We start from the raw sequence: 24,631 nt of genomic DNA, 5'->3' as shown, positions 1-24,631 counted from the left end.
CCTATTTTTTTTCATTTTCTCTGTGTCTGCATGTATGTTCTGAATGTGTCTTTCTTTCTCTGTATCCTACTGGGAGTTTCCTTAGGGCTTAAGTCTCTTCCTACTTCCTGGTCTTTCCCCTTTCCTCTTTGCTTTGACAGGCATCTGCCAAAGGAGGTGGAGAGTGGTGTAGGGTGGCTTGTTCAGCCCAGGCAAGAATGAATGGATAAGTATATATTAGGCCATCTGTATGCCTAACTCGGTAGGTTACTGAGAAGCAGAGATTTTGTAGTCTGACTAGAGGGGGAACAGTAACATGAGAGAAGATGAAGACATTGTGCTGTAGTGGAAAGAGTTTGGAGACAAGGACCCTGAATTTGAATCCAGCCTTGGGCTCTTCTAGAACATGGGAATTTGTGCAAGCCATCCTGCTTTTCTCAGTTTGCTCTCCTGAAAAGTGGTCAGTTTGGACTTGAACTCTGAGCTCTCTTGCAGCTCCAAAGTCTGTGGGTTAGAGAAGGAGACCATTTAGCATGGCCAAGAGGGAGAGATCACTGGAGGGAGTGGGATTTGAACAAGGCCTTGAAGGCTGGAACGTTGGGATTTCTATAGACTCTGAGAAAGAGGGAGAGAATTCATCTCCCATAGGGAAAATAGCTTGAGCAGAGGCCAGAAAGGGGAATGGCGCAGCCCATTCAGCTGGTCAGGCTGGACATGGGGGAGGAAGGATTATTTGTCTCATAGCATTATTTCCTGGTCCCAGAGGGGCCATAAAGACCTGTGGTGTCAGTTGACTTTCACAGATGGTGAAACTAGGACACTGAGAAATTAGCCGACTTGCCCAAAGGTACATAGCTATTCACCCATAAAACAATGAGCAGAAGCTGACCAGCTGACTCCACTCAGCTCTAACTCGCCACACATACTCCCCTTTAAGCTCCAGCCCCCCCTTCCTTGTAGTTAAAGGTCCCCAAAGACCCAGGAGTCTATCCGCTAGGAGGGAGGGAGTGGACATCTGAGACATACCCATTTCATGGATAGAAAAGGGATGGACAGCCTTAGAGTTAAGGGGGAAAGTCCTCATTGTTCCAGCCTGGCTACTTCACTTGGTCCTGGGCCTGGAATTGGACTCATTTCATAGAATCATGATCCTGGAATTGGAAGGGACCCCTGAGATCCTCTCGACCCATTTCCCTCCATTGTGTAGTAATCCCTTTGGCATCAGCCTTGACATGCAGTCATCCAGTTTTTGATTAAATAGGCAACCTTGTTTTATTTTTGGACAATTCTGATTGTTAGAAAGTTCTTCCTTATGGAGAGCCAAAGTTTTCGTCCCTTCAATTCCCATCCCTTGCTTCTCGTCTTGCTTTCTAGGGTCAAAGAGCACAAATCTAATCTCTCAGTATTTGAAGGCAGGGATCATGTACCTTCTAAGTTTTATGTTCTCTGGGCTAAACATCTTTAGGTCTTTCATCCTTTCCATTTGAACCCTAGGACTTCCCCTCCCCCCTCCCCTTGCTCTGGCTGCGGTTAGAGGAAGGGACTGAGGCTTTTGGGAAGCCCACACCTTCGCTGAGGACAAGATTTCAAGAAACCCAGCTTGCCTTTTGCTTCTCTAACCCCCACCTGCTATGCTGAACAAAGCACACGGCTTCTTTCATTCCTCCGTCTGTTCAGTCTGGAAATTGAAAACTCCCAGTTTCCCTTCGTTCTAAAAGCGTAGGATATTGAAGGAAGATATCATAGCACTGATTCTTATAACCAGAACTTCACAAAAATCAGGCTATGGATCTAATGGAAGTAAGGCAGGAGATTGGCTAGAAAGCAGGTAGTGGGTTATATAAAAAGTAGTCAGCATCTCTCTGACCTTTCCCCCTTGACCCCCTCTATGTGGGCTTCCTTGGGAGTCCACAGATGTAAGCCGCAGACACTGGACCTTTTTTTTCCCTATTGTACCATGACATCTTTATTATACGTAGCTATTTTAAAAGTATATATTAAGTTTAACTCAGTCGTTCTAACATCGGCCTTGTTTTTGTCCCTTTCTGAACTTCATTCGTTCTTCTGTGTATTTTAAAATACTTTATTGATTTTTTCTCTTTTTTTGTCTTTAGGGGTGACTCTATGCCCCTCCCCTGACTTTCCATCATAACTCTTCACTCTCCCTAAATAAGAAATCCACACATTGGTCATGGCTGGAAATGTGTGTTGCATTCTGCCCTGTCTGCCCCCACTTCTCTGGCAAGAGATGGGGAGGAGGCATGATTTGCTCTCAGTTCTCTGGAGGTGCACCAAACTTTCTTGGAACTTTGTAACAGCAGCATCGCTGTGGAAATTGTTCTCTTGATTTTATTCACGTTCCTCTTCCATCACTCATACAGTTTAATAACACACATGCATTCCTATGCCATAATTTAATCAGTCACCATCTACTTGATAGACATCCACTTGCTTTTAGTTCTTTAAGATGACAAAAAAATGCAGCCAAAAGTATTTTTATGCATATGGGGTCATTTCCCTCTTTCTTTGATCACCTTGGGTGTACATGCCTGATAGTAGTATTACTGGGTCAAAAGGTATTCACATTTCAGTGACTTTTTGAGATATAGTTACAAATTGCTTTCCCAAATGGCTGGATCAGTTCACAACTCTACTAACAGTGCAGTAGTGTGTCTGTCCTCCTGAACCTCCTCCAATAATTGTCATCATCCTTTTTAAATATTGGACTTTTCAGTGCTGGATGGCAGAAAGGGAGAGGTGGGAATCCCCTTTCTAAAATGGGAGCAAGGGAAAAGGGTGGGGTTAACAAGGGGTGGCCTGGCAATGGAGGTCAATGTTAATTCAGCAGACCTCTCCCCATTCCCTATTCTCATACCCTTCTCCCTTGCTTTCAACCAATCAATCAACAAGCATTTATTAAGTGCCTACTATATGCCAAACACTTCTAAGTGCTAGGGATACAAAGGCAAAAGTAACCTCTCCCCTTTCCTCCCCCCCCATTTCTTTTCTTGCCTCTCTGTTGTATCCTTCTCCTTGCCCTCTCCTTTTTGAGAACCTTTTTCTCTTTACCATGTCCTCTTTTCTTCCCCTCCTTGAAGCAACTGGGGGAGCTGGCATTTGAAGAGGACGTAGGATTGGGAAATGACTTCCATGCCCAGTGAGCCAGGTCCCCCCAACCCCCAGTTCTAAGCAGTTGACAAAAAGACTTCCATAAAAGGCCTGTCAGAGCTGTAGTGAATAGATTAATGAGATTTCCATCGGGAGACAGAGGACAATAGGATCCTCCCCTCCCAAGGCCCCCTTTGTCCCAGTCTGAGATATTGCAGGGGGGGGGGGGGGTGTACAGAGGGTAGAGAATCTTTTTCATTTTTTTCTTTTTTATTATGAGCTTATTTATTATTAACAAACATGAACATTTCAGCATAGAAAAAAAAAAGAAAACAGTTGGTATGTGGAATTTTGAACTTCCAGTGTGCACTGTTTGAGCTTTTGCCTTCCATGTCAGAGTTTTCTTATCTTCTTTGTGTCACGGACCCCTTTGACCATCTGGTGAAACCTATGGACCCTTCCTCAGAATCTTGGTTTTCAGTAATTGAAGGAAATGTAGAATTTTAGCTAGAGGGGAGTGAAAATAAAAAGGTAATTTTTTTTTCCATCCAAGTTCATGGACTTCCTGAAATCTAACCTAAGCAGAGGAGCACCTAAGAACTTTAACCCTAAATGGAGACCCCCTGCTCTACACAGTTTAGTTTTTTTCCAAAGATTAAAATTTAACAGAGTAGTTTCAACTCTTCTTGCTTATCTCTGTCCCCTACTGAATTTTCTTCTTTTCTGTTTATTTTTAAATGATTTGTTTAAGTTCTTCTCTTTCTTTTCATCCTTTAAAAAAAATTACTCCCTCCATTACCCTTTGGCATTGCTTTCCTACTCTCCCCCCTCCCATCCCAGAAAAACAAAAAGAAAAGCTCTGCTTTAGAACAAATAAGCATAGTCCTGCAAGACAAATCCCCAGTTCCAGCTGTGCTGGAGAAAGAATGCTTCATTGTGCCCCCACCTCTGGTCCATTGCCTCTGTGCCAGGAGATGGGTGAGACTGTAAAATCTTCATGAGAGCAGTGACGTCCCTTTATCACACCGGGATGAAGGGAGCCACGTAGCTGCCTCCCCTCATGGAGTAACTTTAGAGTCAGGGGCCTTAGGTACTACGAGACTTTCTTCAGTAGATCAAGCAGGACGACCTGAGTTCAAATGCAGCTTTAGACACTTGCTCACTGTGCAAGTGACTGAAGCCCTCTGTCTGCCTTGGTTTTCTCAACTGTAAAATGTGTCTAATAATTGCACCTACCTTCCAAGGGTTGTTGTGAGAATTATAGGAGATGTATAGTAAAGTGCTTAGCACTGAGCCTGGCACATAGGACTTAATAAATACATGTCCCCTTCCCTTTCCCTTAGAAACTTCCTTAGATGGAATCCTAAACAAACCTGCTTTATGCTAAATGTTTTTTCCTTGGAAAACAATGCAATAGGCAAGGTCCAATGTGTATTCCGTTCTCTCCCCACCCCACCCCTACCCCCCACCAGGGGAGAGGGAAAGGCCCACTTATTAAGTTAGGGATTTAGCAGTATGATCCAGAGGAGAGAATTTTATTTTTTTAAATTATTTGATTTATTTTCAATTTTCTACAATCACTTCCATATATCTTAGATTTCCCCCCCGTCTTCCTCCCCACTCCCTCCCTGAGAAGGCATACAGTCTTATATAGGTTCTACACATACATTCTTATTAAATACATTTTCACCTTAGTCATGTTGCATAGAAGAATTAAAATGAATGGGAGAAACCATAAACATAACACAAGAGAAAATGGTCTGCTTCATTCTATGATCCAGTTCCATAGTTCTTTCTCTGGATGTGGTAGGCATTTTGCCTCATGAGTCCATTGGGAATTTTTTAGGTCCTTGCATTGCTGTGAAGGGCTAAGTCTGCCAGAAAAATTCCTCGAACACTGTGGTTGTTGCTGTGTACAACATTCTTCTAGTTCTGCTCCTTTCACTCAGCATCAGTTCATATAAGTCCTTCCAGGCCTCTCTGAAGACTTCCTGTGCCTCATTTCTTATAGCACGATATTATTCTATTACATTCATATACCACAACTTGTTCAGCCATTCCCCAATTGATGGGCATCCCCTTGATTTCCAGTTTTTGGCCACCACAAAGAGAGCTGCTATAAATATTTTTGTACTTGTGGGACCCTTTCTCATTTTTATGATCTCTTTGGGATACAGTCCTAGACCCTGGGTCAAAGGGTATGCACATTTTTGTAGCCCTTTGGGCATAGTTCAAAATTGTAGAGCAGAGAATTTTAGAGGCTATAGATTGTTTCTAGGATAATCTCTGCCAGGAATTCATTCTGTGACTTTGGACAAGGTGTTCATTTCTCTGGGCCTCAGTTTCCTTATCTGAAAAACGAAATGCCAAGTCAGATATTTCCTAACGTCTGATGTTTTTATGGTGCTTTCCTTACCACACTGTTGGGAAAGCAGTGCTGAAAGGAGTATGGACCCATTTGACGGATGAGCAGATAGGCCCAAGGAGGCCTAGAGGTTTCATAGAGAGTGTTGGAGAAACTTTTCTGACTCCAAGTCTATAGGTTTTACTCTATCACACTGACTCACCCAAATAAGCCAAGAGCAAGTATGCCATTTGTGGGGGGATGGGGGACTGCGAATAACTCAGGTAGGACCAAGTATTAGTCAACTCTCCCCTGATCAGTTCTGCAAGGTCTCCAGTGATAGAATAAGGAAGAAGAGGTTTCAGAAGGCATTCATGCAAAAAATATTTTTGGGGGGTCGCCAACAATGTAAAAACCATCTGGGGGATATTGTCATATACCAAGATATGTAAGACTTGGTCCCTGACTGTGGAGAAAAAGGCTAGTGACATTTTGGAAAACTAATACTCTGGAAGTCTTGCAGAACCTGGAAGGGAAGGAAGCTTCAGGTCTTCTTTACACATACTACTAGTTAGAAAAGGCCTTGGAAAGCAAAATTGTTAATTCTCCTATAGCAAGTTTGTGTACGTGTGTGTGTGTGTTTTCAGCTGTTTATTAATATTCAAAAATTATTGTCTTTTCCTGAGTCAAATGAGCAGAACCAGGACAAACTTCTATGCAGTAACAACCACAGTGTGTGAGGACTGTTTCTGATAGACCTAGCCCTTCCCAGCAATGCAGCGACCTAAAACATTCCCAAAGGTCTCTTGAGGCAAAATGCCATCCACACCCAGAAGAAGATCTATGGAATTGGAACACAGAATGAAGCATCTTTTCTCTTTGTGTTATGTTTTGGTTTGGTTTGGTTTTTCTCATGGTTTCTCCCATTCATTTTAATTCTATGCAACATGACTAAGGTGAAAAAAATTTTGCTTCTAAAACATATGTTTTAGTGGAAAACTCAGAAAACTGATTTTATTTACGTTGTAGAGAGTTACATCTTTTTTTTTTATTTTTTATAAATAATCATATGTAATCAGCTTTGTAAGTTTAAAATAGGAGACAAAATCGCAAGGCCAGCCTTCCCCACCTTTCTAATATTCGCGCGGCTGCTCCTCCCTGACCACACTTTTATCCCCTTACCTAGATGAATTGTTCTACTACCTTTGCTGTACTGAGGGTGTTTCCAGGGGCAACTAGGTGGTACAGCATACAGAGCACTAGACCTGGAGTCTTCAAGGAGATCTGAGTTCAAATCCAACCTCAGACAACCCACAGCTCTGTGACCCTGGGTCAAGTCACCCAACCCATTTGCCTCTGTTTCGTCATCTGTAAAATGGGGGTAATAATAACACCCACCTCCCTGGGTTGTTGTGAGTATCAAATGATATAATAATGGTATAGCCCTTAGCACAGTGCCTGGTACGTAGTAATTACTATATGAATGTTCGTTGTTATTATCAATTATTGTTGTTCCTTGCCTTCTTCCTTCGTTCTTAGGATCACAGCCCAAGAGGTTGGTCATTCATTGTAAAGCAAGTTTAAAAGGAGAAAAGGAAGCTCTTCTTAAATTGACTTGCCAGTGGAAACTGGGAATAAGTCCTTCTCCAGCCTGGCAGGGAGAGCAGACAGAAGTGGCTTGGGTTGATTGATTTGCCATGGGGAAGATGGAAAAGCCAGATGATCCACCAGATCCTTTTGGATTCAATTAAACAATAATTTATTAGGTTCCTTCTGTATACAAGGCATTAAGCTTAGGAGGTTAGTCTCTCTCCGTGGTTCATTCTTTGTCAGTCCTACTTTGGTTTATAGAGCAAAGGAGAGGAAGGGAACAGCAGCCTTTTATATTTCAAATTATTGACTCATCGCAATGTTCTTAACCTGTTGAGATCTTTGTGAATCTGGATCCTTTCATTTTATGTTTTAGTTAGGCTATTGCTACCATAGGGTCTTGCCATTTGACTTATAGCTAAAATGTTCCACGTGCGTTGTCTGCCTCTGTTGGAACGGGAGCAACCTCTGTCTTACTTTTCTGTTTGTATCCCTGGCACCTAGAGAGTGTTTTACATTCAGTAGACACTTAATGAATGTTTTTTGTAAGTCATTCCTTCATCTCACAATAGTAATTCCATCTCTGGGTTTTTTCAAGTCATTGATAAAAATAAATAGCAGAGAGCTAGGCACAAATTCTTGGACTTCTCCACTGACCTTCTTCCAAAATAGGGATGAATATTAAGTAATTAAGCCAGAAGTTGAACCAGTCTCAACTCAAAATGTAGTGTTCTTTCCACTAAGCTCTAATATATATTTTTATAAATGTATTTATTTTAACTTTCTTGTATTTAGTATTTTATTTCCCCCTAATTACATGTAAAAAACAATTTTTAACTTTCATTTTAAAAATGTTGAGCTCCAATTCTCTCCCTCCCTCCCCACCCCCCTCATTAAGAAGGCAGACAATTCAATCTGGGTTGTACATACAAAGTCATAAAATTCATTTAAAAACGTTTTGAGTTCCAAATTCTCTTCTTTAGCCCCTTTTCCACTCAAAAGCAATGATATATCTTAAAAGAGTGAGGTCAGTGGATCTGTTGTGTGTCTCCTTAATAACAGGGAGACTTGACAGAAAAAAATGAGTGTGTTTGGAGAGAGGATAAGCAAAGTAAAATCAGAAGTCAGTGTCAGAACACTGAGTAATTCCACTGTGTTGGCTGGCCCTTGGGCCCTGGGACCTCTTTGACTCCAATTCATACCCTTCGTCATTTGTGTCTGATGGGGTGCAGAGTGATATGAGAAGCTGTGCCTACCAGAAAACCTTGAGAATAAGGTATGGGGCCAACTGTCAGGAAGCACTTCCCCACGATTCACAGTCTATGCCTGTGTGTAAATGAAGGATCTTTCATTGGATTTGAAACTAGGAACCTTTGAGATAATCTAGTCCAACCTTTTCATTTTATGAAGTAAGGATTCAGAGAAAGGATAGCTAGATCCCATGGATTTCAACTCTGTGGGGTATATATCACCTAGGTAGAATGAGAAACTCTCAGAAATTAAATTCTGAAGACTAAACTAGAAAAAATTCCTGTGAAGAGTGAAGAGGGGAGTTTTCTAATGAGACTGATGGGTTCGTTTAGGAAATTAATTACCCAGCTTCGATTTTTAAAAGACATAGGAGCCAGCTGCCCTTGATGCCACCCTCTCCTGTCTTGCCCAGTGGATTCTCCCCTTACTCACCTTTCTCCTCTTGCTAAATTTCAATTTCTTCCAATACTAAATGAGGTAACATATATAAAGTGCTTCGGGAGCCTCGAAGTCCTACGTAAATGCTGGCCAATGTGGTCATTTTGTGGTTGTTAATGGTTTTGTTATTATGTACGAGTTCCTTTCCTGTGGTCTACAAACAGCCTGAGTCTTCCTCATTCCTAAAAAAAAAACTAGAAACCTTCATTAGACCCTCAAGCTATTGTCCTCTATCCCTCCTCCCTTTCTCTGCTGAGCTCCTAGAAAAAACTATTCTCACTTGTCACCTCCACTTCCTCTCTTCTCACTTACTTCTCAACAAATCTGGCCTCTGACCTCATCACTCAACTGAACCTGCTCTCTCCAAAGCTACTAGTGATCTCTTAATTGCCAGATCCAATGGCCTTTTCTCCGTCCTCATCCTTCTTGACCTCTCTCTGCAGCCTTTGACACTGTTGGTCACCCTTTCCTCGTAGATACTTTCTCTTCTCTGGGTTTTCTTGACATTTCTCTCTCCAGGTTCTTGTCTCTCTCTCTCTCTCTCTCTCTCTCTCTCTCTCTCTCTCTCTCTCTCTCTCTCTCTCTCTCTCTCTCCTTCTCTCTCTCTCCCCTCCTCTCTCTCTCTCTTTTCCTCCCCTTCTTTCTGACCTTATCAACTCCTATGAATTTAATTATGTAGATGACTATGCAAATGATTCATCAATCTATATATTCAGTCTTCTTCCCTCTTCTGAGCTATTCTGGCTTTCTTCTGTCCCAAATCACATTTCCAACTACATGTCCCAGAAACATCTTAAACCCAACATGTCCAAAACAGAACTCACTCTCTTTCCCCCCAAACCCATCCCTTTGATGAACCTCTCTGACTCTGCCAAGAGCAAGATCATTTTTCTAGTTTCCCACATTGGCAACCTTGGCATTATCCCTGATTACTCTCCTTTGCCCATATGTGCAGTCAGTTACCACCTCTTGCCATTTCTATGTCCACAACATCTTTCTCCTCATATCTCTTCTCTTTGTTCACACAACTACCACCTAGTTCATCACCTCTCCATTACATTATTTCACTTTTTTCCCAATAGGTATCTCTGCCTCAAGTCATTCTCTGGACTTATTTATCTCTTCTCCAGTACCCTTACCACTCAGGAAACCTGTCTGCCCTCAGTTTCTGTCCCCTCATTGATGTGTTGCTGGCCTGGGCCACCATTTCATGAGTTCACTTCATTCATTGTTTGATCTACTCTTTGGGCTTCTCTCCTCCTGCCTTGCTTTTCACTTCCCTTATTATCCTCCCATATTATCTTCTCCCATTAGAATATAAGCTTTTTGAGGATACAGATTGTCTTTTTGCATGCTTTTATATTCACAATACTTAGCAGTGAGTGCTGGTTCTCTCTCTGTCTCTCTCTCTCTTTCTCTCTCTCTCTCTCGCTCTCTGTGTCTCCCCTCTCTGTCACCCCTCTCTCTTTCTCCCTCTTTCTGTCTAATCTATCAGTTTGACTAATCTGTCTCTCCTACCTATCTATTTCTGTCTGTCTAATCTAAGTATCTGTATCTTTCTAATCTGTCTGTCTAATCTATGTATCTGTTTGTCTGATATATATTCATCTGTTTAATCTATCTTTCTGTCTATCTGTCTAATCTATGTCTGTCTGTCTATCTTTCTGTCTTTCATCTATCTATCTGTCTGTCTATCTTATCTATGTCTGTCTAATCTATCTTATCAATCTTTCTGTTTAATGTGTCTGTCTAATCTGTTTTTCTATTCATCTGTCCATTCATCTATCTATCTAGAAACAGAGCACCTTTCCTTAATCTGCCTGTCACCCTTGCACAAGGTTCATGCTAATCTTTTCTGTATCATTCCAATTTTAGAATATATGTTGCCAAAGTGAGCACACTTTCTAGCATTTAAAGGGCTGTCATATGAAAGAGATATTGAACTGGATCTGCTTAACCAGAGGCATGTTGATGAAGAGTTTAACAAATGACTTTTTGCATGCTTTTAAATTTAATCCATACTGTTAACATTTTCTCCATATTTTTCTTAAACCTAGACAATCAACAAAACAATAAATCAAGCACCGAGTTATAGTGTTGTGATTTCCAAGTTATAAATGCTCACAATGAAAATTTCAGAGCCAGCTGGTTGCAACTGTCTCTAGCAACCCCTGAACTGGCCCTGGAGGGTCTAGGTACTGGGAGCAAGAGGTAGAGAATTTAGGCTTCATATTAGGGAAAACTTTCTAATCATGAGAGCTATTCCAAAGTATATGCCTTTGGAGTTGGTGAGTTCCCTGTCAGTGAAGGTCTTGAGGCAAAGGCTGGGTGAGCACTTGTTTCTTAGGTTGTAGAGGAGACCCCTCAGGTCCCATTGGGTTTAGATGGCCTTTGTGGCCCCTTGCAAATTTGAAATTCTGAAATTCTGTGAAACTGAGGACTGGAAATTGGAACTGCCATGGCCAAAGTCATTCAGACTATATGTACCAGAATATGGTTTTGAAACTAGGTCAAATGATGTCAAATCCATTGCTCTTTGTGTGGGTATTGGTTTGTGTTGATGTATATGTAGACATGCATGTGTATCTAACTTTGAAAATGTATTCTGGGTTGTATGCATCTATATCTGTGCATATGTCTGTGTTCACGGCCAACTGTCTCATTTTGTAAGGAAGAAACCATGGTTCCAGAACAAGAAGGTGACTTACTTAGGTCATACAACTCCCTAGTGGCAGAGGTAGGAAAGAGAGCCTAGGTATAGATATAGGAATCAACATGTGTATAAGATGCTGCCAAGAGGAATGCTCCAGGCTTACCCTAATGGCTTGTATTGTTTCTATGCATCTGTATGGACAATCATGTGTGCTATAACTGTAAGGGGCCCGGGTGATCTGTGGTGTTCCAATCAGTCTGATCCAGCTTCCCCTCCAAAAAGGGACAGCACTTAGGATTTTTAAGCATTCAGGAAATCCCCTGCTTATGAACCTTAACTCTGTGGGATCTCAGACAGTTGTCCACATTTGTACCATAATAGGGTAAGTACATTGAATCTCTTAAAACCAAACCAAACCCTGTAAGATCCTCAAAGGTGGGTGGAGCTCCTAAAGAAGGATTAGGCACTTGAGGTTGATTATAAATTAACCCCTTGTATCCTGAATGAGCCCCTAAGGTGTAACCCATGCTCTGGGGTCACATAAGCCAGGGATCAACAATTTTGACTGCCTGTTTCTAAGACCCTGTTAACTCTAAGGGGACTTGACAGTTGGGAAATGGGCAGGAGACTCTCTAGGTCTGTCCCTGGTTAATGCCCTCACTGAACTGAGCAGCCTTGGCACAACCTAGGTTTGAGTTTCATAGATTCCTTTCTTCTATTTCTTCAGCTCTGTTGAAGATGCACTGGACACCAGAACATGCCCAGCCCCTCAACCAGTGGCCAGATCAGCACCTGGATGTCTCTTCTACCACTCCGTCACCAGCCCACAAATTGGAGCTGCCCTCTGCAGGCCGTCAGCGATGCCACTATGCCTGGGCCCATGATGACATCTCTACCCTCACAGCCTCCAATCTCCTCAAGCGTTATGCTGAGAAGTACTCAGGGGTCCTCAACTCTCCCTATGACAGGCCCACCCTGGGTGGCTATGCTGATACCACTTTTGGGGCCATCAATGGAGCCAAAGGAGATGTGGAGTCCTGGCCTGGGACACCCGGGGCAGAGCCGCCATACCCAGTTACCTCCCTCCATGAGGGTCTCCCAGGAACAAAATCAGTCAGTGGGGGTGTGGGAGGGGGGCCAGGAGGCCTAGGAGGGTCTCCTGTATTAGCTGGGAATCTTCCTGAACCTCTATACACTGGCAATGCCTGTGGGGGGCCATCTGGAGGGCCGGAGTATGGTCCTGGATATGGTGGGGGGTACCTTGCCACTGGGTACTGTGGGCAAGCAAGTGCAGCTCTGCCCCCACCACCCTCAGCAGGACTCCTACAGCCACCACCTCCCCCTGGCTATGGCCCCTCTAGCTCCCTGTACAACTACCCCTCAGGAGGCTATGCAGCCCAGCCTGGATTTGGGGGTCTCCCTCCACACCCACCCCCTGCCCCTTACCTTTCCTCAGGTCTGGCCACACCCACCCCCTTGCCCCCAGCAGCCCCTGCCCCACCAACACCTGCAGCCTACAGTTTCCAGCCCCCCCCACCCGGGAATGAACCAGTCATTTCACTAAAGCGCAAGGCATTTGATGAAGTGGGAGAAGGTCGATACCACAAGTATGGCTATGAGCCCCCCAAACCCCCCATTTCCGATGGTCCCTCCTACCCTCCTTCAAACAACAATGGTGAATGCCAAGGCAATGGGTTCCGAGGGAAGCTGCCAGGGACCAGGGAAGAAATGTCAGGGAAGTACAGCAGTGGCGGGGGCCCTTCTCTCAAGGTATTAGGCTCTCCAGCCTATACCCCACACCAGGAGTCCTTTGAGAAGTTCCCTGAGAGGGTGTCGGTAGAGCGAGGGCTGGCCCCAATCTCTCGGGGCTTTGCTGTCCCAGGAGAGCCCCCCAAGGGTGTGGACCCTGTGGCTCTGGAGCTAGTGACCAGCAAGATGGTAGACTGTGGCCCCCCAGTGCAATGGGCTGACATCGCTGGGCAGGGTGCCCTCAAGGCTGCCCTGGAAGAGGAGCTGGTGTGGCCCATGCTGAGACCAGCCACATATTCACGTGGGCCTTGCCCACCTCGGACTCTGCTGCTTTTTGGCCCTCGGGGTGCAGGCAAGTCTCTCTTGGGCCGGTGCCTGTCCACCCAGCTGGGCTCCATGCTGCTGCGCCTGAGTGGGGCAGCCTTGGCAGCCCAGGGTGCAGGGGAAGGTGGGCGTCTGCTCCAGGCTGCCTTCTTTGCTGCCCGATGCCGTCCCCCTGCTGTGCTGGTGATCAGCGAGCTGGAGGCCCTTCTGCCTGCCCAGGATGAGGCCCCTGCCTCTGGAAGCCTGCAGGCCCAGCTCCTGGCTTATCTGGATGGAGGGGGTGGCACTAGTGGGGAGGGGGTGGTGGTGGTGGGCACCACACCACGACCTGGGGCACTGGATGAGGCTGCCCGCAGGCGCTTTGCTCACCGATTCTATGTGTCCCTGCCTGATGCATCTGCCCGAGGGCAGATCCTCCAGCAGGCACTAGCCCAGCAGGGCTGTGGGCTAAGTGAGGGGGAGCTTTCAGCTCTGGTGCGGGGCACACAGGGATACTCAGGGGGTGAACTGGTACAGCTGTGCCAGCAGGCAGTGGCCAGAGCTGGGGCTGGAGCTGGGGGGGGCCTCCCAGGGTTGCAGCCAGCCCCATCCTACAAAGACTTTGAGGCAGCCTTGGCCAAAGTGTGTCCCCAAGCCTCCCCCAAGGAGTTGGACTTGTATGTAGAATGGGACAAGATGTATGGCTCAGGACACTGATGAATGGGTGGAGGAGCGCCCCCTCTGACCCTTCCTTGGCAGGGAGCAATGACTACTTTGGGGTGTCTCTGGAACCAGGCCGATATCAGGGAGGGGTATATGGGAAGAATGTGGGGAGGGTGGGAGGGAGGGGGAATTGGAAGATGCTTTGGGTCTGCCTGGTCACCCAGGGAAGGCTCAATGTACTCAGGTCTCGACTATTTATTACTCCAGCCCTGGGCTAAGTGACCTCAGGTCCCAGGAACCTTTCTTTCCATCTGTACTCTTGGTGGAGATGGTTGTCTTGTTTTCTGTCTTCTCGTTGTCTCATCTCCATCTTTCCCAGCCTCTCTCTTATTCTCTCTTACTACCTTTTCATCTCTTCTTGTCTTTTGGGCCTCTTTCAGGCTGTCATATCCTTCCTTTACCTCAAGATCTCTTTCCATTTCCATCAGTCTTTTTGTATTTCTTTCCCCCTGCCCCATCTTGCCCTCTCTTTGCTTGTCTCTTTCTGTGTCTCCCTTCTTCCCTTGTGTCTTTATGTCTGACTTTCTGTCCCTAGCAGATAGCTAGAGGAGTATTCATGAGTAGCAGACAAAGGGGTCTCTAGCCTCTGTCTGCTCTTAAAGATCCCAGGGATGGGGAAAGAATTCAATACTCTTTATATCTGTCTCCTTCCTGGGACCCTGCTCTGCTACCCCAGGCTACCTTCTGGCCTGGGGGAGCCAAAAAAAAAAGGCCAAATAATACCCCAAATGAGGGATTTTTTTTGGAGTGGGGGGAGTAGCATGTTTAATATTCTATACCTCCCTATTATTTTTGTAAGGTTTGTAGAAGTTGTTGTTTTCTGTCTTTTTTTTTAATGACTCAGGAATAAACCCCAGAAAGAATGTCTTTGAATTTAGCTACTCCCCTATGTTCCCCCTAAAGGGGCTGAGAGCAACTTTTCCCCCAAAAGATTTAGGAAACGGGGCTAGCATCAGAAACTCCTTGACTCTGGCCCTCCCCCCTACTCCTCGCTCTTTCTGGAAGGGAAGCTGAATGTATTTCTGGGACTTCCTCTCTAGGTCTGAGGCCATAAGTATAGGGGTTTAGGGGGGAGTTGCTGGGTTTGGTTATTTAAGGCAGGGGATATTCCCTACCCCTTATTCTTCTCCATCTTGGACGTCCTCACATCCCCCAGTCCCTTTTTCTCTGCCTGTCTCCTGCTGGATTCTGTAGAGAAGTTGTGAGTTTTGAAAAAGCTATCAGAAAAAAAGACCCAAACCATACCCTGTGTCCTGGGACCTTCCTCATCCTAATGTAGAAGTTCTGTGTGCTGGTCATCTCTGGAGCTGGAAGAAAAAAGGGGTCCTCATGTTTTGGCAGGAGTTCGGGGGCTCTAATGGATGGTGTCTAGGAAGGGAAGGTCCTGGAAAAGTCACCTCATCTCTCCTCCTGAGATTTAGGATCCCATACTTGATTCAGATGGAAATTGTACTAAGATGTCTCTGGAAGGGTTTTGTTTTTTAGTTGGTGGGAAGGAGGAGCAGCCGTGATGCCTATGAGGGGCTCATAAACACCTGGGCAAGTCATTTCCAGCACTACCTTAGAAGGCAGGGAAAGTCAAGTTTTCCAGAGTTGGAATGGGAAGATTGGTGTCCTGGCTCTAATAATGAAGAGAGCAGATGGGGAGAGAGGGCAGCTAACAATGAAGTGAAATATTTGTTTGCTCCATCCCACCTATACCAGGGACTCCCAGAAGTGGTATCCTGTCATGGACACTCCTCTCCTGAGAACTGACCGCAAACCTAAGGGATCTTCCCTACTCTGTCCATCTCTCAGAGCGCAGGGGATTCAGGTCCTTGGTGCAGCCCTTTGACTGAGTCCAAGTTTTATACAACAAATCCTTTTATTAGGGGGATTTGTTCTGTGAAGTTTGGATTCAGTCAAAGGGCCATACTTGAGGGCCCAGAGGGCCACATATGACCTGGAGGGCACAGGTTCCCCGCTGCTGAACTAGACAGCACCAAAGATGGGATAAGAGACAGCCTTCCTCCTGTCTTTAGGGTGTTTGTACTAGGCTCCTCCCCAATTGTTTCCCCTTTCCTCCATCTCACTGGGAAACCAGGCTATGGGAATCTTTATCTCAAAGATTCAGATGCTCCCCTCCTCCTCACACATCCCGATGCCCAGGGCTCTTCTTGTCCTAACCACATGTGGTTGTGACTGATGGAAGGTGTTTCTGTGCCTTGGTCTGTGGAACTAGGAGTACCGACAGTCTTTAGCATCAATTTCAGATTCTTCCTGATAACCCTGTCTCTGCCTCACTCCTATTTTTTTCTCCTTTCCCTGACTGCAGGTCCTTGATTACTTTTCCATTCCTGTCTCAAACTATCCCCATTGACCTACCCTCATCATCCTGGGTCCTCTAGATTCCCTGAGCATTAATGCTGGGATGAAGGATGCTCTAAATGGGACCCCTCCCTTCTAAATGAAACCAGCTGTTCTCATGGTCCCCAAGGAGGTGGCCTAGCCTGTAACAATGGCCTTTCTTGACCCAATCATCTAGCAACCTGAAATTAACCTAAGCCTCCCCAGTGGGTGACTCTTGAAAGAGGGGGAAGGGAAGAGACAAGGATTCACACTGCCTAGACTAGGCCCTATGCAGACTGCATGGCCAAGAGGAACCATGGCAAAGGTCATCCAGCTCCCGCAGTTCCCAGGCTTAGGTTAGAAGCCTGCTATTTACGTTTAGGCTGAAGCAGAGATCTGTAGAGGGGATACTGAGGCATCTCCCCGGTAGGGCTAGGGCTAGAGACACTGGGTTATTCAGGATCTAGCTGCCCCATCCTGTTTCTCCATTCAGGCCCTGCTTACCTGGCTTGGCAGGGTCTGCCCAGACCCTGGGGAGGCTGTATCCAAAGTCTTGCCCCAGGAGTGGGAAAAGGAATTATCCCTCCCTTTTCAGTTCTTTCCTCTCATTGTCTCTCCCCCCACCCCTATTTCTATCTAACCCTCCCCTTTTACCTTCATCATCCTGTCTTTCCTTCCCTATAAATCTAGCCCTGCTCCCTGGCTCCTCAGTAACAGCAGTTCTATTCATATCACATAGGAAAAAACATAGGGAGGACCAGGGGAGAGGAGATTTGCAGGTTCCCACTCAGACTTTTTTGGAGGGGGATTGGGAGGGAATGAGCCTAGGTCCTAGAGAGGTGGATGGCTAGCACTGGTTTTACAGACTTGCCCCCCAAAACCCAGCACCCAGGGAATTTACCCCTGACTTGTGGGCTTGGCTCTATGGCAGAGATATGTATAAAGATCCCTCACTGACCATTCCCTCCCCAATCAGGAGGTCCCAGGGATCCTCTCTTTTGCTGGATACTCCCCCCGCCCATATTATTATACTTCTCATTGTTTACCCCCAGGCCCCACTTTGCACACGGGGAAAGTTCCCCCTCATACTCCCTAATCCCCAAGATGTCTCGTCTACCCATCTATACAATGGGAACACAGAGATACACCTACCTCAAGGGGAATTGGGTGGGGAGGAGAACTAAAACATCTTCAGGATACCTTGGAGCTGAAGATTTCAGGTCACTGGGGGGAGGGCCTGGGAGGGTTTACCAAAGAATCCAGGGGCAGGGTGTCTGGGAGGGGCCTGTGCCCTACTTTACCAGCTGGTCCTTTTCTTCCTGCCCTCACATTTTGTCAGGGGAGGAGGTGTGTAACTAACCATTTCTACCTCATTTTGCAATGTATTGTACGTGGGCATATTTATCTCCTGTCTGACCCATGCTCTGGAGTTGTGGTCTGTCTACCTCAAAAAAAAAAAAAAAACCAACTGTATTTTAAAGAAAAAAATTGTATTACACAGTATTAAAGAGATGATGTGAGGTGCCAGTGGTTTTCTTGGGGAACCTACTAGGGCTGGGGTGGGAGGAGGGTAGTGGTGAAATAAGCACCTGGGAAGGGTGGTCACAGGTAATGCCTGAATGAATGTCTGGTCTTTCTTCATGCATCAAACAGATTTATTGGGTGCCTGCTAGTGAGGGTGCCTGGCTGTCTGGTTTGAATTGTGTTACTTAATCCTCCACTGACGTCTTACTAACTAACATGATTCATCTTGGTTTTGGGGTCGCATTTTTGAAGGCTAGGCAAGCAGTTGAGTTGTCAACTCTTGGCAGGTCCAAGGGCTTGACAAGCTTGAAAGTTTTCAAGTGTGACTGAATATCTGGTCACTGGATCTAAGTGGCTCTGGAGAAGTGAGGCTGGTGACCTTGCACAGCCCTCCCTCACTCAGAACAAAGTCAAGAGCAAGTCATGTCTGATGGCATGGTCTTTGGCAATGGAAGAACACAACAAGAAATGTGTGGAAGAGCTAAGTTCACAGAGGCTCGTTGCCAGACTGGCCACAGGGTGATACCTTTTTGACCACAGAAACTTCTTAAAGATCACCCACTATATCATATGTTCTATATTAGTGGAAGAAGTACCCACAGGGTCAAAATCACAGGTCCTTGAAATACTGAAATGTTATTGGGTCAAGTCCAGGAAGGTTTCTTGAGCACCTGCTTAGTGATAATAGCTAGAATTTATAAAGTGCTTTCAGATTTTGCAAAGTGCTTTACAAATATCTCATTTGATCCTCACAGTAACTAAAATAAAGCATTGTTATCTCGATTTTGCCAATGAAGAAATAGATGGGCAGAGGTTAATTATTTGCCCAAGATCACATAGCTAATAAGTGTCTGAGGCAGGATTTGAACTCAGGTGTCCTCAGTTCCAAGTTCTATGCTCTATCCACTGAGCAACCTAGCTGTGTCTCCTCAGTGATATCAGGCATTTATTAAGTGCTTACTGTATACACCTAGTTCTTTACATCTGCTTCTTCTGTAACCAAGAAAGCAATGCTGTCGTTATTCAGGAGTAACTTGGCTCATGGACACATCCCTTCCCTATCTGGGTTTCAGTTGTATATTGAGAAATTAGACTTCATACTGACACCCCTTTCAGCCTATGGTTCCTAATACTGTATGAAATGTGCTAAATTATGCAGCCCAACCCACGAATTCGGGGCTGAGTTCTAAGGAGAAAGCCAATGAGAACCAGAGTAATTGTGGAGGGCTTCATGGGACCTGAGGTAAACCTTTTAGGACAAGGGGTATTTAAATAATAATGGGAGGGGCAGGTACTGAGATGGGGTTTGGAGTCATAGAATGTCAAAATTGGAAGGCACTTTAAAGGTCATCTCATATTACAGATAAAGAAACTGAGGCTCAGGTCTTACAGTGACAGATCATAGATTAAAACCTAGGTTTTCTGGCACTCAGTCAGTATCCTTCTCACTACTGTCTGAATACTCTCCTGTATGGTTGTGTGGATCTTGACTGGTTAAGTGTTTCTCCATGTGAATGTATTTCTATGAGTTTGTGCATGCAACTGCGCACACAGGTATGTATGTATGTGTCTGGTAGCCTCCTCCTTTCACTGGGAGTACTAGACCTTTATGTGTCTTATTTTTTGTGTGTTTGTGTATGATAGAACATCTCTGCATGAAGGTGAGAAGACCCTGTGTCTTTATGTATCTGCATACCCATAACCTCTGTCCTCCCTGATGATTAGGGTTGGATTCTGGCACAACTTTTGACTCACTCCCTGGCCTGGGCAGACAGACTGTCCTTTTCCTCATCCCACAACATCCAGCTTCTCTGAGCCTGCCAAGGGAACTCTCTCTCTTGCCACATCTTTTCTTCTTTCTTACAGGGAGAGGAGGGGAAACAGGCTCACTTTCTTCCAAAGCATCTACCAGCTCAGTCCTGAATAGGAGGTAGAGAGGCCTGAGGGAAAAGGGAGGGAGGAAAAGGAGAGAGAGAATGAGAACTAAGAGGGAGGAAGAGCAGAGGTCAAGGGCCTATACTGGCTGGATACTAGCTCTTGGATCACAAAATTTGCACCTGAAAAGAACCATCGGATAATTTATTCCAAACCCTTCATAGAGAGCCATGGGTGAATTTCTGTCCATTTTTTGGAAAGGGAGTGTGCCCTATGGGGAGCTGAGAGGAGATTGTTGATTTATAAAGTGCTTTGAGATCCCATGGGACACCATTTGGTTGAACCCTGATGCCATCCTTGGAGTTGGAGAGTGTGGTCCAGGTTTGACCTAAGTTAAGTACATGCACAGTTGAGGATGGGGGAAGAGGAGAAGAGAAGAGAACTTTATTTAAAAAAACAAACCACCCCTGAAACAAATCTGAAGCCTCTATCAAGGATTCTTCTTTGATGCCGCAAGATGACAGACAATCTTAGGTCACAGAGTCATAGGAACCTCAGTGCTTATCTGGACCAACCTCTCTCCCTATGGGGAAAAAAAACCACCTTCCTACGAAATCCTGGAGTTAGCTGTTGGGCAGAGCCCAGCCCTTTGGAACCCTGGCCTAAGACACCCCCACCCCAAGACCAACTATTTTATCCATCTCACAAAATTACCCTAGGACGGAAGCCTCCCTCCTCTTTCTCCTCAGTAGGGAAGCCTGAGTGAAGACAGAGGGTGAGGATATAAGAGAGTGAGGAGCCACCTCCAAAGCCAAATAGTGCTGGAGGTAAGAACAGAACTTTAGAGGAGGGATTTTGTCCCCTCACTCCCATCATGGAAAAATGGGAAAATCCAGGGAAGAATCAGGATTTGCCCAAGGTCCTCCTGAAAGTAAGACAGCTTGTCCCAGAGTCCCTCCCCTGTAACCATGGAGGTCATGAACAGAAATGCGGCTAAATGAGAGGCATAGCCGTAGGGAGATTTGCATACTGGCAGTCTCCTGTCCTCAAAAGGTTTTACCTGGAAGGAAGTGTGGCTTAATGGAATGCGTATTAGGAGACTTAGGCACAAACAAATTCCATCTTAGACGTTTGTGTGCTGTGTTCATGAGTACTTCACAGGTAAAAAACTTCTTTTTCTTAAAAATGGGTGTATTAATTCCCATCCTGTCTGCTTCACTGGGTTATTCTCAGGAAAATTCTGTAAAAATGTATTGCCTACCGTTATAATAGGCAGAAACGACGATGGAAACTTTTTGTGTCTCCAATAATTACTGACCCCAATCCCAGATTGTAAATGGTTCGGGTACCGGGCAGGGGTGGGTGGTGTATTTAGGGACTGCGGAAGGAAGGCACTATCGAAAATGGTCTCAGCCTTCTCTCTTCATGGAAATGTAGTTCTTTTTGATGTACAGATGCCATGGGATCTGACCCCTCCAGCACTAAAAGGCAGCGGGGAGAAAGGGGCCTGTATCTCTCTCCCCTCCTCCAACACCCACGCGGGCGTTGGAGATTTTAGGACCCTTAAAAAGGAATTCAGCTGAGTTTCACTATTGTTGATTGGATGTGGTCTCCAGGAATACCCCTGTGCAAGACAGGAAAAGGTAAGAGGGAGGGGAGGAGAGAGGGAACAGATGGAGAGGCAGGGGACTTGGGTTCCAGGCTTAGTTCTGCCCTCCAGATCATTGTGGTTCCCCTCTTTTGGCATGAATTTCCGGGTGGGAAGAATGAGGAAATGGGACTAGATAACCTCCAAGGTCCCTTCCCAGGCTAAATCTATGATCTTCCAGACTCCAAAGTTTCTACATTTTTGGGGGGCAAAACATTAAAGGAATGGAGAGACAGGTAAAGACACGTGTGTAAGAGAAAATGGATTGACATAAAAATTACTATTGTATAAAGTGCCCTGAGATTTCGGGGTGACACTCCCGAAGGGCCCAGGAGTGTACCCAAAGTGTACCCGAGTGTCAGCCAGGGCCTGACGCTGAAAAATCAGAAAGCGGGATACCTGACTGCTTGCGTCTCGCGGGGGAGCAGTCGGGCAGACCCCGGACAGAAGGTGGCCCTCCCCATTGGCCCCCTGGGTTCGGAGCCCCCTCCCCTACTGTCCCTCGAATTTCCGAGCATTGGAGCCGTTGGCACCGTGGCGATGGCGAGTAGCTGGTGGCGGCCTCCGCTCCTGGCACTGGTCCTGCTGGGCTGGACGCTGGGGCCGGCGGCGGCCGAGGACGCCATGGGCCCTCACATGGCGGTCCGCCTGGCCGAGATGCTGACCCCGGAGGAATGCGATCTGTTCCGAGCTCTCCTGGAGGCGCCCGAGCCCGACCCCGAGGCGGAGCTGGCCCGACTGTCCGAGGACCGGAGGCCTCCGGAAGATGAGCCCGCGAGGCCGGGGCTGCGGCGGCTGCGGCGGCGGCGGCGGCGGGAGCCGCGGGACCTGCGGCGGCTGGACGCGGACAGCGTGTGTCGGAAGGAGCTGGCGGTGTGGCTGGCGGCCAAGGCGCCGGCCCTGGCGTGGGACCGGGTAGCCCGGGTTCTGCGGCGCAGCGGCCGCCCCGACGTGGCTCGGGAGCTGGCCAAAAGCCTGCACCAAGAGGCCACGTTGGAGCTGAGGAAATTCGCGCAGCCCTACGAGAAAGCGGCGGCGGCGCAGCCCACCCCGGCGCAGCCCCTGCGGCCCCGCGCGCTGCTCCCGGACTGGGATGCCGCGGATGACTGGGATGCCCTGGACGCCTGGGACGCGCTGGAGCTGATCGTGGAGAGGCTGCCGCAGGGTCCGTACCCGCGCGGTAGGGTCCACTGGCTCTCGTCCCTGATCGTCGGCTTCTTCTCCGGTTTGTTGGGAGCCTTCGGGCTCGGCGTGCTCACCATCCTCCTCTCGCTGTGGGTCACAGGGGCTGCTGGGGACGAGGACCAGGACGGGGAGTGTAGGTCCGAGCGCCCCGGCTTAGTCTCCGCACCCCTCTTGAGGTCCAGCGGGCCCCACTGCCTGTGGGAAATTAAAACTCTTCCTTAATGGAGCTCATGCTGGTGTCCTCACCGTCTCCTAAGTGCCCCGGAACTGTAGAGGCACACCCCGGGAATGCAGCAACAAGGGGCTAACCACATACATTGTGTGTGAAAGCATGTGGCTTTAGGATTCTTCGGTTTCCAGTCTGCAAAACACAAGTTGTTCTGTAAGCAGTGCCCAAATATTGGTAGGATATTTTGACTCTGGACAAATACAAGATAACCACACAATTACACATGCACACACACACACACACACACACACCACACACAAACACAAATGATGGGGTCTTGGAAATAAATATTCAAAAACAATACAAAAGTTTTGTTTGTTTATTTGTTTATAAAAAGAATGTAAAGCATAGATATGGGAAGACCTCCGGCCTACTCTTAGAGATGTTATTCTCAAGGATCAGTGTACTGATAATTATCTGGACCTAAATTCTTTCTCCTTATTCATGTGAGGACATAAAGAAGTAACAGTCATCCTCTAAGCTCCCCATGCCATTATCTCAGCAAAAGCATTTCCGAACTGGACTCAACAAATCACGTTTTTTGAAAACTTAAGCTTTAGTTGCAGGCCAAATTCAGTCTCAAGCAGGAGATGGTGGCCTTCGGGACTGGGGGAGAGCAGAAGAGATCGGAATTAGAGCCCACTTCCCTCCCTGTGGCCAGAAGTAATGAGGATGCTGGGGATTTTTTTCGGGGGGGGGGGGGGGAGGAGAAGCATGGATTGCTGGGTGGACGGGAGGGAGCAGCAGGCAGAAAATGGAAGAAGTACTTACAGGTTTGTGACAAGGGTCATCTTGCAACAAGAGTCTGGGGATTGGCATTTTGGATAGGGAATAGATTTCATGGGTATTGGGAACTAAGCCAGTGAGGAAATTCCCTCTACCAATGAAGGTTGACAACGTCTTTGACAACAACTTTAGACAGGTTAAGTGACTTAACCAGGATCACCCAAACAGTATTTATCTGAGGCAGGATTTGAACCCAGGTCTTCAAACTTTTCCATTATCTCTCGTTATGATCACCACAACCACCTTGAGAGGAAGGAGCTTGACCCCTTTTACAGATGGGGAAACAAATGTGTCCAGGGTTACATAGCTAAGTTGGTGACTCAGAGCCAGAATTAGAAAATTGTCCTAGATAGGATTTTAAAGGTGGAAAGGACATCAGGGCCTATCTGGTCCAATCCCCTTAGCTCCAGGAAAGGGAAATGAGTTAGGCGTTTAAGGTTCCACAGCAAGTTGGTGGCAATCCAAACAGTCTGATTCCAAATTCTACCATACTACTCTTCATGTATTAGGCATTGATGCTATAGATCATTTTGGCTGTCACTGTGGCAAATCTAAGTGCGGAGGATAGAGTCCTCTCCTTTCTTCCTCAACAGGTTGGGCAAAATTCTAGGAGTTTAGGCAGCTTTGACTATAAGCTCAACCTGTTGATAATTCTTTTTCTGACCTTTCCCAAATAGGTTGTGTGTGTGTGTGTGTGTGTGTGTGTGTGTGTGTGTGTGTGTGTGTAATAATGAGGCTGAATGCCCTAAGAAATCAAGGCCAATTTAGCCTGCACCCATCTCGAACTAGGGTCAAAGTCATCCCTGATTGGAGCCTCCTTCCCTCCCTCCAAGGCTGGGCTAAAAGCTAAAAGGACTCTGCTGAGGGAGATGAAGATTGACAGCAATGAGAGAATGACAGGCCGATCCAAGAGGAGAG

The 24,631-nt window shown here is 46.4% G+C and overlaps 2 protein-coding genes and 1 non-coding gene across 3 annotated transcripts in view; 2 read left to right on the top strand and 1 right to left on the bottom strand.

The window, feature by feature from the left end:
* The window catches only part of FIGNL2 (fidgetin like 2), a 46,981-nt gene extending 32,742 nt beyond the window's left edge, over positions 1-14,239 (top strand). The window contains exon 2 of the mRNA XM_072654717.1: positions 12,091-14,239. Coding sequence (XP_072510818.1) covers positions 12,102-14,132 — 2,031 coding nt within the window. The 5' untranslated portion in view covers positions 12,091-12,101 and the 3' untranslated portion in view covers positions 14,133-14,239. The remainder of the gene's footprint in view (positions 1-12,090) is intronic.
* On the bottom strand, positions 10,503-10,609 carry LOC140497875 (U6 spliceosomal RNA). Its single transcript, XR_011964886.1, has one exon. It is a non-coding gene; the product is annotated as a U6 spliceosomal RNA (small nuclear RNA).
* Positions 14,240-21,838: 7,599 nt separating the features above from the next.
* Positions 21,839-23,240, top strand: TMDD1 (transmembrane and death domain 1). The gene has a single exon (XM_072654716.1). It carries the CDS (start codon positions 22,054-22,056, stop codon positions 22,918-22,920), a length of 867 nt encoding a protein of 288 aa, XP_072510817.1. The 5' UTR covers positions 21,839-22,053; the 3' UTR covers positions 22,921-23,240.
* Positions 23,241-24,631: the final 1,391 nt, after the last annotated feature.

Source organism: Notamacropus eugenii, chromosome 3 (assembly GCF_028372415.1).
Source record: "Notamacropus eugenii isolate mMacEug1 chromosome 3, mMacEug1.pri_v2, whole genome shotgun sequence".
In the NCBI taxonomy this organism is placed as follows: Eukaryota; Metazoa; Chordata; class Mammalia; order Diprotodontia; family Macropodidae; genus Notamacropus; species Notamacropus eugenii.
This window is presented reverse-complemented; position numbering and strand designations above follow the sequence as displayed.